Source organism: Lagopus muta, chromosome 3 (assembly GCF_023343835.1).
Source record: "Lagopus muta isolate bLagMut1 chromosome 3, bLagMut1 primary, whole genome shotgun sequence".
Classification (NCBI taxonomy): Eukaryota; Metazoa; Chordata; class Aves; order Galliformes; family Phasianidae; genus Lagopus; species Lagopus muta.
The window spans coordinates 1,448,435-1,464,112 of record NC_064435.1 but is presented as its reverse complement, the minus strand read 5'-3'; the positions used below and the strand labels follow the sequence as shown (position 1 = coordinate 1,464,112).

General features: G+C 46.4%; 1 protein-coding gene across 5 annotated transcripts; it reads right to left on the bottom strand.

Moving 5' to 3' along the window:
• Positions 1-651: 651 nt before the first annotated feature.
• On the bottom strand, positions 652-15,410 carry EEF1D (eukaryotic translation elongation factor 1 delta). Of its 5 annotated transcripts, none has more exons than XM_048938852.1 (10): positions 15,382-15,410; positions 11,593-12,758; positions 10,013-10,139; positions 8,357-8,428; positions 4,072-4,137; positions 2,902-2,986; positions 2,685-2,785; positions 1,704-1,955; positions 1,162-1,356; positions 652-750 (listed from the first exon to the last, which is right to left on the bottom strand). In XM_048938852.1, exons 2-10 carry the CDS (start codon positions 12,756-12,758, stop codon positions 712-714), a joined length of 2,103 nt encoding a protein of 700 aa, XP_048794809.1. In that variant the 5' UTR covers positions 15,382-15,410; the 3' UTR covers positions 652-711. The 5 variants fall into 5 exon arrangements, with proteins under 5 accessions (XP_048794809.1, XP_048794810.1, XP_048794812.1 ...); XM_048938853.1 differs by having other exon boundaries at positions 4,072-4,134; XM_048938855.1 differs by lacking the exon at positions 8,357-8,428.
• Positions 15,411-15,678: the final 268 nt, after the last annotated feature.

The following is a 15,678-nucleotide window of genomic DNA, read 5'->3' as shown; positions in this document are numbered from 1 at the left end:
GAGGAGGTCCACTAAGATGATCAGAGGGTTGGAGCACCTCTTCTATGAGGAAAGGTTGAGGGGACTGGGATTGTTTAGCTTGGAGAAGAGAAGGCTCCATGTGGACCTCATTGTGGCCTTCTGCTACTGAAGGAGGTAACACAAGGCAGTGGGGATACAGGGCATAGCAGCAGACACGGCACATGGGCACAAAGGGCACAGAAGGATGTAGGACACAGTGGATGGCAACACATGGATGACTAGGGACAGCAGGATGTAAGAGATAATGGCACACGGCAGGCACAGAGCACTGCAGTGCCAGTTTTCCTAGCTGGGTGGAGTTGTCACTGCTGCAGCTCCATCTGTACTCACAGTGCAGCCACGCAGTGCTTCCCACTTGCTGGGTGTTGGCAGCTGGACCTTGGACTCTGGCACTGTGACACCCCATGAAGTGTCCTCTCCTTGCCATAGGCCAAGCACAGGCCTGGTTCCTCACAAACCAAAGGACCTGCAGAAGTGACCTGCTAAGGGTATCACAGGCAGCAACCTGGAAACACAGGTATCCTCTTGTCGAGGTGTTCCCTTTTATCAAGAGAACAAAACAGGGGAAATACCCTGACATCTTACAACGTATCACTCTGGGGAAGTCACATTTAACAGAGAAAACCATCATCCAATCTGCACTCCTTGATCTTTTTATTAGTTACAGTATCACAGAGGATAGGTTTGCTTCTAGATCTTGTTGAAAGCAGCAATGTCAACACTTTGCACCTGCAACACAACAAAAGCAGCAACGAGAAGTCACTGAGGTGTTTTCAGAAAGAAAGGATTCACACTGGGGGAATTCTTCACAGCATGCACTAGCTCTGCTTAAAATAGACTGAGCATTGCACAGGTCTGAGGCCAGCTCCCCAGCCACCCTCAGGAGACATAACAGGACACTGGTGTTAGCTATTGCATCAATCTTTGGGTAGCTCCTTCAGGTCAGCCTTTTTACCCTCCCATTTCCATGGCAGTGGAGACAGAATGGGGATGGAGGCACCTCCAGCATTAACCACCAGGGTTAAAACTCATGCATTGCCAAACCGGAGCTGCCCAGGTTGAGCATAAAAGCAGGAGCTGCTCCAAATGGGCTGGATGAGGAGCAGAAAGACTGCAAAATGGCTCAAGAAAAATACTTACATAGTCCTCAAACTTGGTGATCTCCTCCTCCAGGATGTCTGTCCCAACTTTATCATCCTCTACTACACACTGGATTTGGAGTTTCTTAATGCCATAACCTACTGGGACCAGCTTAGATGCTCCCCACACGAGCCCATCCATTTGGACAGACCGCACACACTCCTCCATCTTCGCCATGTCAGTCTCATCATCCCACTGAAAGGGCAGGGAGAAGGTATTAAATGTTTTCCTTGAGGTCACGTGAGAATGACAGAAAAATAATCACAGAACCATAGGAGTTGGAGAAGACTTCCTGAGATCACCACGTGCAATCCCACTGCTAATGGATTCTTCCTGCACACCCTTCAGATATGAGGGGGAATTCTTCTTACATCAACACATCTGCTTTGGAACAACACAAAGGCTGCAATATCCCACCCTGCAATCTCCCACCTCACTCTGAACCCTTGCATGTTTCCAAACAGGTCAAACCCTTCAACTCAGATGCACAAATGAGATGATTTGCAGCTTCACTCAGGAGCTCTCCCACTTCACCTACTCACCGGCTTCACGTCCAGAAGGATGGAAGATTTGGCAATCAGACCTGGTTTCTTGGCCTTCTTTTCTGCATACTGACGCAGTCTCTCCTCCCGCACTTTGGCAGCCTCTTGATCTTCCTCTTCGTCATCGCTGCCAAAAAGGTTGATGTCATCATCATCATCATCTTCCTCTGCAGCAGCTGGCTCAGCTTTCTTTGCAGGTGAAGCAGATGGCAGCTCTACTTTCTTGGAGGGAACACCGAATGGTTCCACTTTCTTCATGAGGGTGACGTGCAGTCAAGTTTGCAGTAAGGAAAATGGGGAGAAGAGTTCACATTGCTACAGACAGTAAAGCACAGCCCACAAGGTGTGAAGAATTAGCCACCAGCCATGAACACAGGACACTGGACCAGGAGGACCTTTTGAATTTGCCCATCATAGCCATATTACAATTCACAGAGTAAAAACAGTCCAGAGCTGATCCTTCTACTAAGGCCTCAGAGGTTCAGAATATCCAGAACACAAGGAGGAGAGCAGCTGAGAACCTGGCCTTACAGAACAGCCTTGCTGGATGCTCGAATGCCATAATTCATCTAGAGATCATGCATTGCCCTGAAGACCCCTGGAGGCGAACAGCTTGTCATCTTCCACTCAGGTGGAAAACACACCCTTTTCCCAGGATGCTGCAGATCTACAGATTTACAAGCAAATTCCTACCAAAAGATTTACTGCAATTTATTTTCTCCCTCAACAAGAGAAGCAGTACAGCTCCTAATTTAAGGCACTAGCAACTGAACACTTTCCTCAAGCATGAGCTTCTTTGTTTGCCTTCAGGGATATTTCCTTCTGCATACACTGGTCTGGGAAAGATAAGGCAGTTGCCAAAACTGATGGAAAAGCTGTACCAATCTCATCCTAACTATATCTCCATTCTCAGCACCCAGACAAACCTCAGAAGCAACCTGGCACTTTGTGACAATAAAGCAGCACTTTGCTGGGACTCACCTGGGTTGGTGGAACAGGTGAGGGTTGATGGGAGGTAGATTTTTCCAGAGCATTCAGGCGACTTTCCAGCTTGAAAATGGCCTTCTGGAGATCTGCAACAACTGCAAGAAGAGGGTGGTGTGGGGAAAAAACAGCTTGAAGACTGTGCATCAGCTCTAAAGTTAAGTCAAGCTACCCCGACCAGACTGCTTGTATGATAGAAAGTTCTTCTACTTACCATTGTGAAGGTTTTGATTTTCTACCTCCAGGTGAGAGATTCTGGAAAGAAGTTCATTTTGGTCACCAGAACTCGTGCTTGCACTCTGCAACAAGGAAAAAGGAAATGAAACAAATCTGTTCACCTACTCCCAAGCTCAGTAGTTCAGTGAATCAAAGCAGAGTCAAATATTTGGGGAAAAAAAAAAAAAAATTAACAACTAAGCTAAAATCATGGACATGAAAGCTTCAAAGAAAATAAGCTGGCTCTACATAATGAAGCATGAAACATCAACAAGTTTCATCTGGCAGCGATGAGCAAAGGATGAAGTCATTCCTTGCAGTCTCAGACCATCACTAAACAACACAGAACATGATGGAAGTTATCACACTAAGTCCCTTCTCTGGGGCAGCTGTCTCCTCTTACAGATGAGCTGAGGCACAGAGCACAGAAATGACCTGTCAACATCACACAGCAAAGTCCCTGTGAAAGGCTGCAAAGAGATCACAGCATTTCTACGCTCCCACCTTCCCCAGTCCGGCCCTCAGTTCCTCTCAAAGCAACTTAAACTTTACTTGAGCACACCCTGAGGGAGCAATTACGCTGATTCAGCTTCAAAAGCATTCGGTTTAAAAGCAAAAAGGGCTTATCTGTAACTTCAGATCATCTCAAAAAAAAGAAAAAGAAAATACAGTCATTCATGCTTGAAGTGCCTTCTATAACTAAATACAACAGTGAAAGTTTATATTCTTCCAAGTACACTCTGCATATAATAATGCTGTTTTCAGTCATGGCTGGCAAGCAGTCACTTAAGATTTAAGAGAGAGGAATACAAGGAAATGGAAAGCAGGTGTGGAAGATGCCGAGCCCTGGGAGAGCAGGGCTCTTTTATGGGACATACAGAGCAGTGGGAGATGCTCTGACATTCCTGCTCAGAGACCTTTCCCCACCCACCCCAAAGGGACAGAGACCAGAGGTCAAAGCACCATGAAATCCATCTTTGAAGGCAATAAAGGCTCAGGGATGGAAGTGCAGATCTGCAGCTCCTAAATGCTGTGCTACTAAGACCCTGTTGGGTGAGCTACAACCGTATGCCAAAAGAGAAATGCTCCTCGTTGAAAAGAACCATGTCTGCACTGCAGCCTCTTCCTGCATCACACAACCAGCTCCATTCATGCTGAGAGGACTTACAGTTGAGCGGCCTGACTGCCTCTTTTGACGGGCAGGAGCTTCTTTACTACGTGGACCTGTCTTCTGCTGGAAAGGGCAAAAAGTTTGGGGGATGTTTGGTTCAACAAAGAAAACGGAGAAGCATTTCACTCATGCTGGAGGAGTGCAGGAAGCAGATCCACATGCTGGCAAAGTGGTCAAACGACGAGTCAGCATCAAACCAACTCCACACCAAACAAAGCCTGAATTAAAACAGCCACCTGGGAGCTCTGCTCTTTGTGCTACGCATCTCAGTGCCTGCAGGAAGTCACACAGCAGAGGGGCAGAGTGAAGAGCACAGCCTTTGTCACTTCCCCACCTGTGAGGTCAGGGATGCATGCAATACTGCAGCACACACCGTGGCCTCAGCTAACTCTGCCCATGCACGGTGTAAGACCCTACAGGCAGAAACACAAAGCTACAAGGCCCCTAGCAGGTCTCCAATTACCACTGATGACCTTATCTTAGAGAGGAGAAAGGCAACACAACACCATTCCACACCCAACAACTCAATGGTGTTGGTTTCCACCCTTGCACTGCTAGCCACAGTGGGCTCACCGTATCAGATGAGCTATAGATTTATGCACCAAAGGCAAACATTGAATTGCAAATGGGCTCATTATCTGACCTCTTCCTGCTTTAAATGCATCATCCACGGTGCAACTTAATGCAAGGGCCAAGGTCTAAGTTAACTCAATGAGAAGGCTGAAATCTGGCAGGAGTCACACCCATCCCCACCCCAAAAAAGCACTTTTACTCATGATCGTCACACATACAGGAGCTGCCACCTGCAAGGAGAGCTGCAGCAGAACCTTCACCCCCCTGACAGCAGCCTGTTGATTCAGCACAGCAATGCAGCTTTTGGCAGTCTGAAGCTCTCATCACGTTTCTGAGACAAACACAGCAGCATTTGAGTGGGCTCTGTGCTTACCAAGAAAGGATGGAGCTGTGGCTTGCAGTAAGAGGGCTGTGAAACCAGACCGTGTGACAACACTGAGCCAAGATCCCAATTCTGGAAGGTGGTCATGTCCTACTTCAATAAGCTATGAAAATGGTCCCACAGGAATCTGTGGGCTGCCCCCTGAGTTGAGGATATCAAGGACTCTAGAACAAATTTTAAGAACCAGAGACAAGAACAGTAATGAAGAAAAGCTGGCAGAGGTTACACTTCTTCATTATCAGCTGAAAGACAAATTTACATCTGGACTTTAACAGCTCAGAGCTCTTTCTTTGCTAACAGACACAGATGGAAAAGCTGGCACTTTCCTCCAAGAAGGATTTGGAGGTATCAGCTTTTTCCCTTCATGTGTAAACCAGTTGCAAAGCACAGCATGCAGCTTTTACCAACTGTGTTTCAGACAGGATAACACGTAGGCCATTCAGTTTGTTCCCAAAGCACTCAGTGCTTCATACAAAAACCAAACCTATTCCTTGCATGCAGAGGTGCATGCACCTCTCTCCAGGTCAGCCTGCCCAAGCTTGGGAAATACAGGTTTGGCCATATACCAAACTGAAACAAACAAACATAATCATGTTGGATAACTAGAAGATGCTTTCACCTGCATAAGGCCAGCAGGATGAATCTTAGTTGGTTTCTGAACATGGCCTCAGAGCACTTATGCAAGATCAGGAGGTGTGTGCAAAGCTTTGAAACAAACCCAGGAGCTGCACAAATACAGGGGGGGTTTATAACAGAACAAAACAGGGCACAGCAGAAAGAACTTCAGAATCCAGCACCCATTCATGAAATCCCCATGGGAGGGTTTAGGAAATAGGAGCTCAGCCACCAGCACTGCTGGACTTGCTGATGATGCTGGACAAGTCATTCCTTTCCATGCCTCATGACCCCATCTGTAAGATCTCACCACCAGCAGCTGCAGCACATGTTGAAAACATGGCCTGGGAAAGCATTAGTGATGTAGAAGATGTCAGTTGGAGTGATTGCTGAAAGCAGGGATGACCATGCAATGCAGGGTGAAAGGTATGTGCAAACAAATGTTTCTGGCATCAGAGTTCTGTGCTTTCCTTCAGGAGGTACTAAAGCAGCACCCAAACCCTTCCACAGTGCCTCCATCACACACTGCAGAACTGAATTTCAGGCTTGCTCTATGGGATGCCCTGTCCAGGATTAAAAAAATAACCCTTCAGAAACAAAAGCTGATGGTTCTGGCTCATTTCTCAAATGCTCAGTCCTTCTAACCCAACACATGGAAGCAGGAGACTCAACTGTGGCTTACTGCTGTATGTCCCACGGCCAGGGTATGGCCATGGGTTGAAAAACCTAAGAAAGAAGCTCTGTGGGATGGTCAAAATAAGAGACAATCTGTAAAATGAGATCAAGGAGGAGACCACTGCCATGTGCTTGGCTTTCCCAAGACACTGCATACTCTGGGAGCAGACTGGGGCACAGAGTGCTTTCCCTAATGGGCGTATGTAGAACAGTGCTTTTCCTTCAAGCCTGGAAAATTCAAGCCTGCTTTTTGCAACAACCCAGATTCCAATTTTGAGATGCTGTGGCTCAAGCCTGGCCTTAAATCCTCAAAGTCTTCTTTGCAGGAAACAAAAAACAAAGTTTTTGATATTCAACACTGAACTCCTGTTGGTGTTTAAAGTACTTTATATTCACAGCACTGTTCTGGCTTTGGTCTGGTGCTTTGCCAGTTCTCCTAGCCTTCCTTATGACAGGACTTGGCTAACCCAAGCTGACACACTTCTCACTAAGCAGGAAGCAAAGGCAAGGACAAGAAGCTCCTCAGGCTGTGCCCAGTCTCTGGCAAACCACAGTCCATTCTGTGAGATGAGAACACACCTGCAGGGCAGACCCAGCAGCACTGCCATTTGATTTCTATTTAGGTTTCCTGGCTCCACCAACCACATCCAGGCTCTGGCTCCTGCAGGCTGCAGGTTTTGGAGGAAACTGATGTTAGATCTTGCTGGATTTGAGAAGGTCTTAAAACGCTTTATTTGCAACAAGCTTTCCAGCCTTGGTGGAGATGGAATGGGGGTTCACTCCCCCACCTATTTGCCTCACTGAAGTCCAAGCTAAAAGGCTTAGACAGGGGCTGATAATTTCTACTGAATGCCCCGAGTATTATTTTCCCTGCTTCCCTGAGCTGTTAGTTGAAATACTGATGCTCAAGTCAGAAATTAGCATTAAAAAGCTTCTAAGCACTTCCTTCCTCTTTCATAAGACCTCCCAACTTCCCAGTGATTCCAATGCTGTGCTCAGAACCATCAAATCCAACCACAGCAAAGCTCACCCTTTCCCAGCAGCCTTGCTATCAATACACCCCACTGCTCCTGCATCCAAGTTTCCACGTAGCACTTGGATCACTCACACAAGCAGTTGCAGAAGCTGCTTTTGTAATGTCAGCTTCCACAGGAACAGTAGGATCACCATGGGAAAAGCAATTAGCCTAACTCCTTTGTATTCACCCCAAATACACAGCTTCTTACTGCTTGTGTTAAGGAGGAACACAAAATATTCCCCTGGAAAAGTACTCAATCCCCTCTTAGATGTAGAAATAACTCCCAAGAGGGAGTTATGAGGCCAAACCAATACAGATAAAGGATGGATATCCTCAGATGGAAGACATGCTCAAGTATGCAGAGGCCAGAAATGATATTCTACCTTTCCTGACTTCTTCTCTTCGCCCATAAAACCAAATCACTTTTCAATTTAAACTACCAGCTTCTTGCTGAAAGCACTGATTACAACAGTGCTGCCTGTTACGTCCTATCAGCACAAAAAAACACCTCCAGAAATGCATTATTCTGAACGTTTATGGGATGGTCCAGCTTGAATTCCCAAGATGCAGCAGATGGAAGACACCATTTTTTTGCACATACCCTAAACTGAAAGCAAAACAGGAAAGAGAAGGTGGCAGCTCAGTGTACCCCGAGGGACCGATCCTGCTGGCAGCTCAGTGCTTTGCTGCCCAGCAAGGCTGTTTTAGCAGTGAATTGTTAAGTGTTGTGGGAGCAAACTCGAAAAACCCATCAGGAGAAAAAGTAAAGAAATGCAGCTGAATAATTTTTTGTTTAATCCCAAATGCAGTTAGTTAAGGTCACTTAAAGGCTGGCAGCAACGGCGCTCCTGGTAAGATTGTGCCATGCTGGTGATACACAGCGCTGCACACCTTACGCGTCTCCTCTGACTTAAAACTAAGAAGCCACACCATCTATGAAGTGTTCACAGCAGGGTTCTGCACCACAGCTAAAAAAAAATGGTTGCAGGTAGCCAGCTGGTGAGAGCTCGGGTACTCACTCCGGCCAGCGATTTCTGGATATTCTCCCTGGCTCTGGCAATGTCGCGGAGGATCGTGCTGGCTCCGTTCTCCTGCAAACAGTGCAGAAAGAACCAAGATTTTCTTTTAAAAAGAAAATAGGAAACATGGGGAAATTGGTCAGGGAGGTTTAAGAACAATAACAACAAAAAAAAGGTAAGTATAGGGGAGGGTTCCTTCTAATGATTCAGAATGTGTTACTGAATTAGCTGCAAGGGTTGGTTTTTAATCAAGCAGCACACATCAGACACTGGTCACAACAGACCACGTGTTCAGAGATCACCCAGTGAAGGGCTTTCCAATTTCTGTTCTTACCCTGCACAGTTTGCAGGCAGAGGGCTGAGTCACCTCTCTGCTCCTAAGAGATCTACCATTAGGCAGCCCTTTTTCTTCTTTAATATTACCTGTCACTTCTTGCCTGAATGCAATGGCAACTCCAACTAAAGCCTTGTACCCAGCAAGGTAAATCCCAGGGTACAGCCATACACAGTAGCTTGTTCCCCTTATTTTCCTGCTGACTTGATGGGGAAGATTTCCCCTCCTATGAGGGGAATGGATCATTTTCCATGATCCACTGACTCCTCATCTCTTCTAGACTGTAACCCCACGAGCAAGATCTGTGACATGAAACTGCCCACAAGCCTCTGTAATACAGCTCAGACATGCACCAGCCTGAATTCAGGTGGGTAACCACTTGGAGGCTGCAGACAGGTTTAAACGACCACTGATCTTTATCCTTAGCACAGAAGTGGATGCAAGAACACTACACCATCTCCATCAGAGCCTTCACATCATCTCTCGGAGCCAAAACCTCCTTACATGGCACAAAATAAACTGTTCTCTTCTCCCTTTCTGCTCCACCCAAAGATCTCTTCAATTTTTGTGCAAGTATCCCCAATGCTGTGCCACCACTATCCTAGCACAGGCAGCAGGAACAGACAGAGCATGCCTACAAGTTACTACTGAAGCAAGAAGCTTCCCTTGGAACCCCTGCAGGACAGCCACGTGAATCACTAAGCAGCTTTCCACATCACCAACTAAGTGCATAAGCAGTTATCAGCTTTTTCACATTGCAAGAAGAGGTTATAGTAGCTCTGTGCTTTAAAAAGCAATAGTTTGGGACTAAGAATTGTGTGAACTGTTTTCGTTCAGGTGTGTGCTGCAGCAGCACCACGCTCCCATTCCACCTGCTCCCCCCACCTCAGCGCTGTGATGCAGTTTTCCTGCGTCATAGGATGCAGTATTGCAAGGGGTACAAAGAGAGGAACTCGTTAATTTGGAGACATGGCACCTTCACAGAATCATAAAGGTTGGCAAAGACCTCTGAGATCATTTAATCCAACCTTTCTTTAAACATCAAGCATCATATATATCCAATGTAAGCCTTGCCAAGACAAGCTTAGTAGCTCCAAAACCACAGCAAAACAGCACCTTCACAAGAGCACCTCATCTCCCAGCACACTGCCTGTGCTGGACAAGTTCTGGTGCACAAACAGACAAAGACAAGGTGGGGTGGGCTTAGCGAGCCTCTCACACTTGGAAAAAAAGCAACAGTGAGTGGAAACAATGCAGAACACATCCAGGTGGACACAGTGTCCTTCTGCATTAAGGCTCCAGCACACCTGAGAGCACATTACCTGCTGGTGTGAAGAGCTGCCGGCCGGCCCGTTCACCTGCTGCTCGTAGTACCTTCTCTCAGCATCATCATACTTAAACTTCTCAAACCAGATCTTCTCATCCAAAAGGAAGTCAACTGCCATTTTTCTGCAGAGGGAGGAGAGGAAAAAAACCAAACAAATGAGTTTCTAGGAGCGTTTCAGGTGAGAATCTTGCAATGGGGTTGCGAGAGCAGTGCTGTCTACCCCATAGGGCTGTGAATGTAGCTTTCTGCTGAGCAGATCCCCCTCTGGTGGGAAGCCTTAAGTAAACAGGATCCTATTAAGAAAGCAAGGTAGGCTAATCAGCCACCCAAGGGCACGGGGAGGGCACAATAAATCAGCTGATCTGTACCACCTTCCAGCAAAGAGCCTCCCGAGGAGGATTTTCTAGATCATGTTCAACACACAATGAAATCCACCACTAAGAAAGATGCCCTCTGCATGAGACAGATAGAGAATAATGCTCTTAAAGCTGAAAGCGGAGACAGCAGAATCAAGCCACAACTCTGTCAGGCATCTCCTGATCTTACAGGTCACGAATTTCAACAAATTTCAGTTTTCCTTTAACAAAGCTCTGAACTGATGGCTGCCTTAGCATACTCCTCATCCGGCCACTTCACTGCATGCAGAAACCCAGCTGCTGCAAGGACAAAGCATCACAACAAAAATCACACCACGACCAGGTTCTACCCACTCAATACTGAGAAAGCAACTCACCCCCTAACCCAATGCATGCCCCAACCCAACACATCCCCTTCCTCATCGGCTCTCCAACAAACATTTCCAATGAAGCCAACAGTGAAAACACTCATCCTCCTCACCCACCCATTCCAAAGACACCAGTATGGGTTAATCTGCATTGAAACCATTCCTACTTGCTCAGGATGTGAACTAACTAGTTCTGGCCAACTAAAACTGTCCCATACAAAACAGATGTGCTCTGAAGCTTGTCTATAAACACCAATCCATACCAGCTGATGTAATCTTCATCTGACAACTTTTCCAACAAATACTAGCTCTGGAATCTCCTTTTTTTCCCCCCCAGATGCATCAGTCTCTACCTTAGCACTGCCAAATGATGTTAAAGCAGCAGACTTCAGCCAAGCCCTGTGTCATTATAGCAAACTCTGGGGTTCAGGCAGTCACATGGAAAAGCACTGATTTAATAGAGAGCACAGCATCGTACTGCATCTTATCCAAAACTTAAAAAGGACGCTTCTATAAATCAATTCAAGGACAGAAAATGCTTATCTACAATTCACAACAGAGTTCATTTATAATGAGAAGCTCTTCCTGACCAACCACACCTGGGCACCACGTAAGCTAGAATCCAGCTAGCTTGCAAACCAAATGGTTTAATAAATCACTAAAGCAACTTATTCCCCTCTCTGAAGGGGTTTCCCTACTCCCCATCCCACAAACAACCCAAGAGCAGCCTCTCCCTACAGCTCAGTCCCGTGGACACCAAAGGATGCTCATCTTCTACACATGCAAACTCCTCCAGCTCAATCCTGACTCAACTTTGCATGTGTGTTACCCCCAGAATAAACTTCTCCTACTTCTTTTCTGGTGCAGGTACACTCGGAGCCTCAGCATCTGGCTGGGATTTCACCACTGCGGGTTGTGGCATCCCCGTGCTCTCTTTTGCTCCTGACATTTTCAGAGCTTCAGCCGCGTAGTAGCGCGACTCGGCGCTGTCATGCGTCATCTTCTGGAGCCACACACGCTCACTGTCCTCATGCAGGAAAAAGGAGGTGGGTGGAGGCTGCTGAGAGCTGCTGATGAGCTCCACGTGTTCAGCACCTGCTTGCTTCCCAACCTCCTGCTGGTTCTCTGCGGCTCGGGGGGAGCCTGGCGGGTGATGATCAAACATGTTCTCGTAGAAGCTTTTCTCAGCGCCGTCGTAGAGAGGTTTCTCCAACCACACCTCTGACACGAGAGCTTGCAAGCTGGAAGCCTGAGGTTTACCGTTGACTGTGGGCTCTGCGGAGCGAGGCGAGCTGCTAACGAGGGGAGCAGAATTAACAACATCAGGAGCTAAGCTGGGCGTAGCAGGCGTAGGCAGCGCTGTCACATAGCCTTCATCCGGCGTCCCCAGTCCGACCTTCCCACCATCTGAGCACACAGAGGGGATGGCGAGGATGTTTGGAGGAACAAAGAACTGAGACCTTTCAAGGAACGCCTTCTCAGCCTTGTCAAAGTCAAACTTGTTGACCCAGACGCCCTGAACGACATGGTGGCACGCGCTCAGGTTGCCGTGGGAGCAGGACAGGGCTGCTGGAAGCATCCATGGCTCGGGAGCATCTTGGACAGCTTCTGATTCAGGCAGCTCAGTCTCTGCTGCCTCCTGGTATTGACAATCCACTAATCTTTGCCTATACAAGCTCTCAGCATGATCATACAAAGGTTTGTCAAACCACACACTGTCAGCTAATAAACCACTCAAAACAGAGTCTACCTGGGAGACCATGTTTTTGGGTTTGGGGGAACGTTTCCTCTTCCTTTGTTTCTTGCCATTTTTGCCTTTCTTCAGGTCTCCCTTGAGTTCACCTTCAATGGAATCATCATTGCAGACCCCATTGACAGCCTCCAGCTCCATGCACTCCTCTGGGACCACGGTGGCCAACATGGCTTCTCTTTCATAATGCAGTCTCTCCGCTTCATCGTATTTGTGCTTGTCTACCCACACCTTTTCTATGGGGCAGAGAGGCTTCCTGGTCCTCATCTTCCAAAGAGTGGCAGCATTAAAAGATAAGCACAACAATGTAGTTGCAGCAAGACTCAATCAAGCAAGGGCATGCATTAGATTTTAGTACTTTTAATTTCTACAAGTGCCAAAAACCATTATTATTCACCTTAAAGAGCCTAAGCCTTTAATTAAATTCCTTTTAATTACAAATTGTACCTCCAGGAGGCCAAACTGCCTTCATTTTTCCATGATAGTAGCTTAGCCCTTAATTATCCATCAGGTATGATCAAGCAGGCACTGATTTGGGAAGATATGCTTAAAAAAAGAAGGATGCTCTAATTCTCAAGTATCCTTAGAGGTCATTGCTTACACTCATTTGTGTTCTGCTCCTGAAAAGCCAGGAGAGGGAGCTGATAGCACAATTTTGGTTCAAAACCCCCCAGGGACCAGCAATGAAAAGCAACCGAGAGCTGGAGATTGAGAATTAAGCTTATCCAAAAAAAAAATCTACTAAAGCAAAGCTGTTTTCTTCCCCAACATAATTTACTAGGGGAAAAAATAAGCTGTTTAAAACAGCAAAGCACTGCAGTGTTCTACTTAAATCTCCCTTAAAACAATCTTTACGTGAGCTCCAATGAGCCAGAACTTGCAGCTAAAGCATGAAGGCAAAACGTTTGGGTTTTTTTCCTATTGTTTAGATCAATAAGGACTCCTAAACAGAACATCAGGGTTCTGCATTTGTCTGTCATGCTGTCTGGCTACACATTCATTCAAGTCATCCCAGGGAAAAACAAAAAAAAAAACCACAAACAAGTGAATAAAGCCTTCAAGATCCTTTATTGGGAACACCTCAATCACCCAAAGCAGGTGTTACCATAGATTAGCCATACATTCCCAAGACAAATCTGGAAGTTGTGCAATAATCTGTCTAGAAATCCACCAGCAAAGCTACAGACCAGCGCCTTCGTGCCCCATTTCCCACAAGTGCCAAACCATAGGACAGCTGCAGAGTACTTACTGTTTTAGTTCCTGCGACAGCAATAAGGAAAAATATAAAGTTTAAGAGACGTGGCCACGTTTCAGAGATTCAGCAAGGACACAGCCAACAGCTCATTAACTCCCCCCTTCAAATTGCACAGCACAGATCATTAAACTAATGGCTGATTAACTCTCCAGAGCCATGCACCCTTACCAGGACAGCCACTCGGTTATCTTTAATATTAAAGGACAAAAACCACAGTGATGTTGACAAATAAGAACAGGGAAAGCATCGTTTCTGCTCTGCATTCACCAATCCTTCCAGCAAAAGGGTAAATACAAAGGCTTTGACTACGTAACAGTGGTTTTAACTACACAAACCACCACATCTGCTGGTGCAGATCTCTGCTTCAGACCTTTAATTCCAGATCAGAGCCCCTCCAGCTCTCCCAACACGCATTATTCTTCAGTTCTGCACAACCTACCAGGTGTTCTACAAAGCTAATGATATTCTCCATACTTATCAGTGCCAAGTAATCAAATGCTCTCAAGTAACTCAGCCCAATGCTTAGCTGTCCCATAAGCTTACAAAAAAAATGTATCTATAAGACAACCTCTAATTTTTATCTGCTGCTTCAGTGCCTTGGTTCTGGTATTTGTCATCACAATTCCTGGGTATTTTAAGCCAGAACAAATCCGTGCAGTGCTTCCATTGCTGCAGGTCAATGCCTAAAGTTACTGCTGCTCTGTAAATCCAACGTAAGCTTTGGACTTCAGCTATTTGGCTGCATTATCCCCTGAAATCTAGCTACTTTTTAAGAAGCCCATAAAACCAAAGCACACCACACAATATCCTAGGCTTGCTGCCAAAAGAAAGTTAATTCCATTCTGTTCAGTGGTTGACAGAATCCATTCCCTTCTCCTCTGTCCAGGAAAACACTACATTTCTCTTCACTTGAGAGCCTGTAAAATAAATATATCCATCTCCTTCCCCAGAGTCAGCTTATAAAGATGTTAACAGCAGCTTCCCAGCTGCAACTTGCATTAGATCTTGCACAATTTCCTGCACTGGAGCTGAAATGCCATTTAAATCTCACCTAACGTGCCAGGCTGAACACAGCTCTCCCAGAAATTAAGCCACACTGAGCTGTTAAAGTGTTTCCCACAGTCCTTGAAAAGTCTCTTTAAACGAGCACAAGCAACAAATCTCACCCAACTCTGATTTCTGGAGGGGAGTGACAGCTGCTTTCTGCAAGTCATAAGCAAGAGAGTAAGATTACAAACAGTTCAGCTCCCTGGCAAACAGAGATGGCACTAAAAATAAGTGTCAGGTGGCAGCAGGAGGACAGGGATACAGAGCAGCTTGCTGTGAGACACCTCTGTGCTCCCCAGGGACAAAGAGATGAGAAGAGCAGCACAAAGCAGCAGGAGAGGAACCACATCCATCAGGTCACTGTGCTACATCAAGTAGCTCCACACCAACCTTTATCCAGGGAAACAACAGTGGCACCCAACCTCTACCACCTAAAACTCTTTGCTCTCAGCCACAACACTGCTGACTACCAATGAAAACACAACGGAGAGCACAGGAAATCAGCAGCAGGGAGTGACAGAAGTGGTCACCTTCACACAGAACAGCAAATTGAAAGCAAGCAAGGAAGAATAGGAAAAAAAAGCATACCTGCAAGGTCAGAGAGAAAGAGGGCACACCTGAAAAAGGAGAAAAAAGAATTACAGCCATACAGCCAAGCAAAGGCACTTTCTCCTCCATACAAGACATCATTAGAGCTGATTCGAAAACATCAGTGATTTAGATGTGAAAGAACCAGCTCCCATGGGTTTTAGTGGGGCAGAAGGAGTGACACACAGCAGCAGCCTCAGCAGCTTGAGTTATCTCTGCAATGCTCTGCAAGCCCCAAGAGAGGATGTCAGCAGCTTCAGCCCTGTCTTGCTGCCAAAAACAGACCTCTGGAATGGG

Bases quoted from the DNA above. Each gene is read 5' to 3' on its own strand.
- EEF1D (XM_048938852.1), bottom strand. From the start codon at position 12,758: ATGAGGACCAGGAAGCCTCTCTGCCCCATAGAAAAGGTGTGGGTAGAC. The intron at 10,140-11,592 runs GTAGGAGAAGTT...CTCCCTCTGCAG, and splicing joins GTACCTGCACCAGAAAAGAA to AAAAATGGCAGTTGACTTCC. The intron at 4,138-8,356 runs GTGAGTACCCGA...TGCCCTTTCCAG, and splicing joins TCCAGAAATCGCTGGCCGGA to CAGAAGACAGGTCCACGTAG.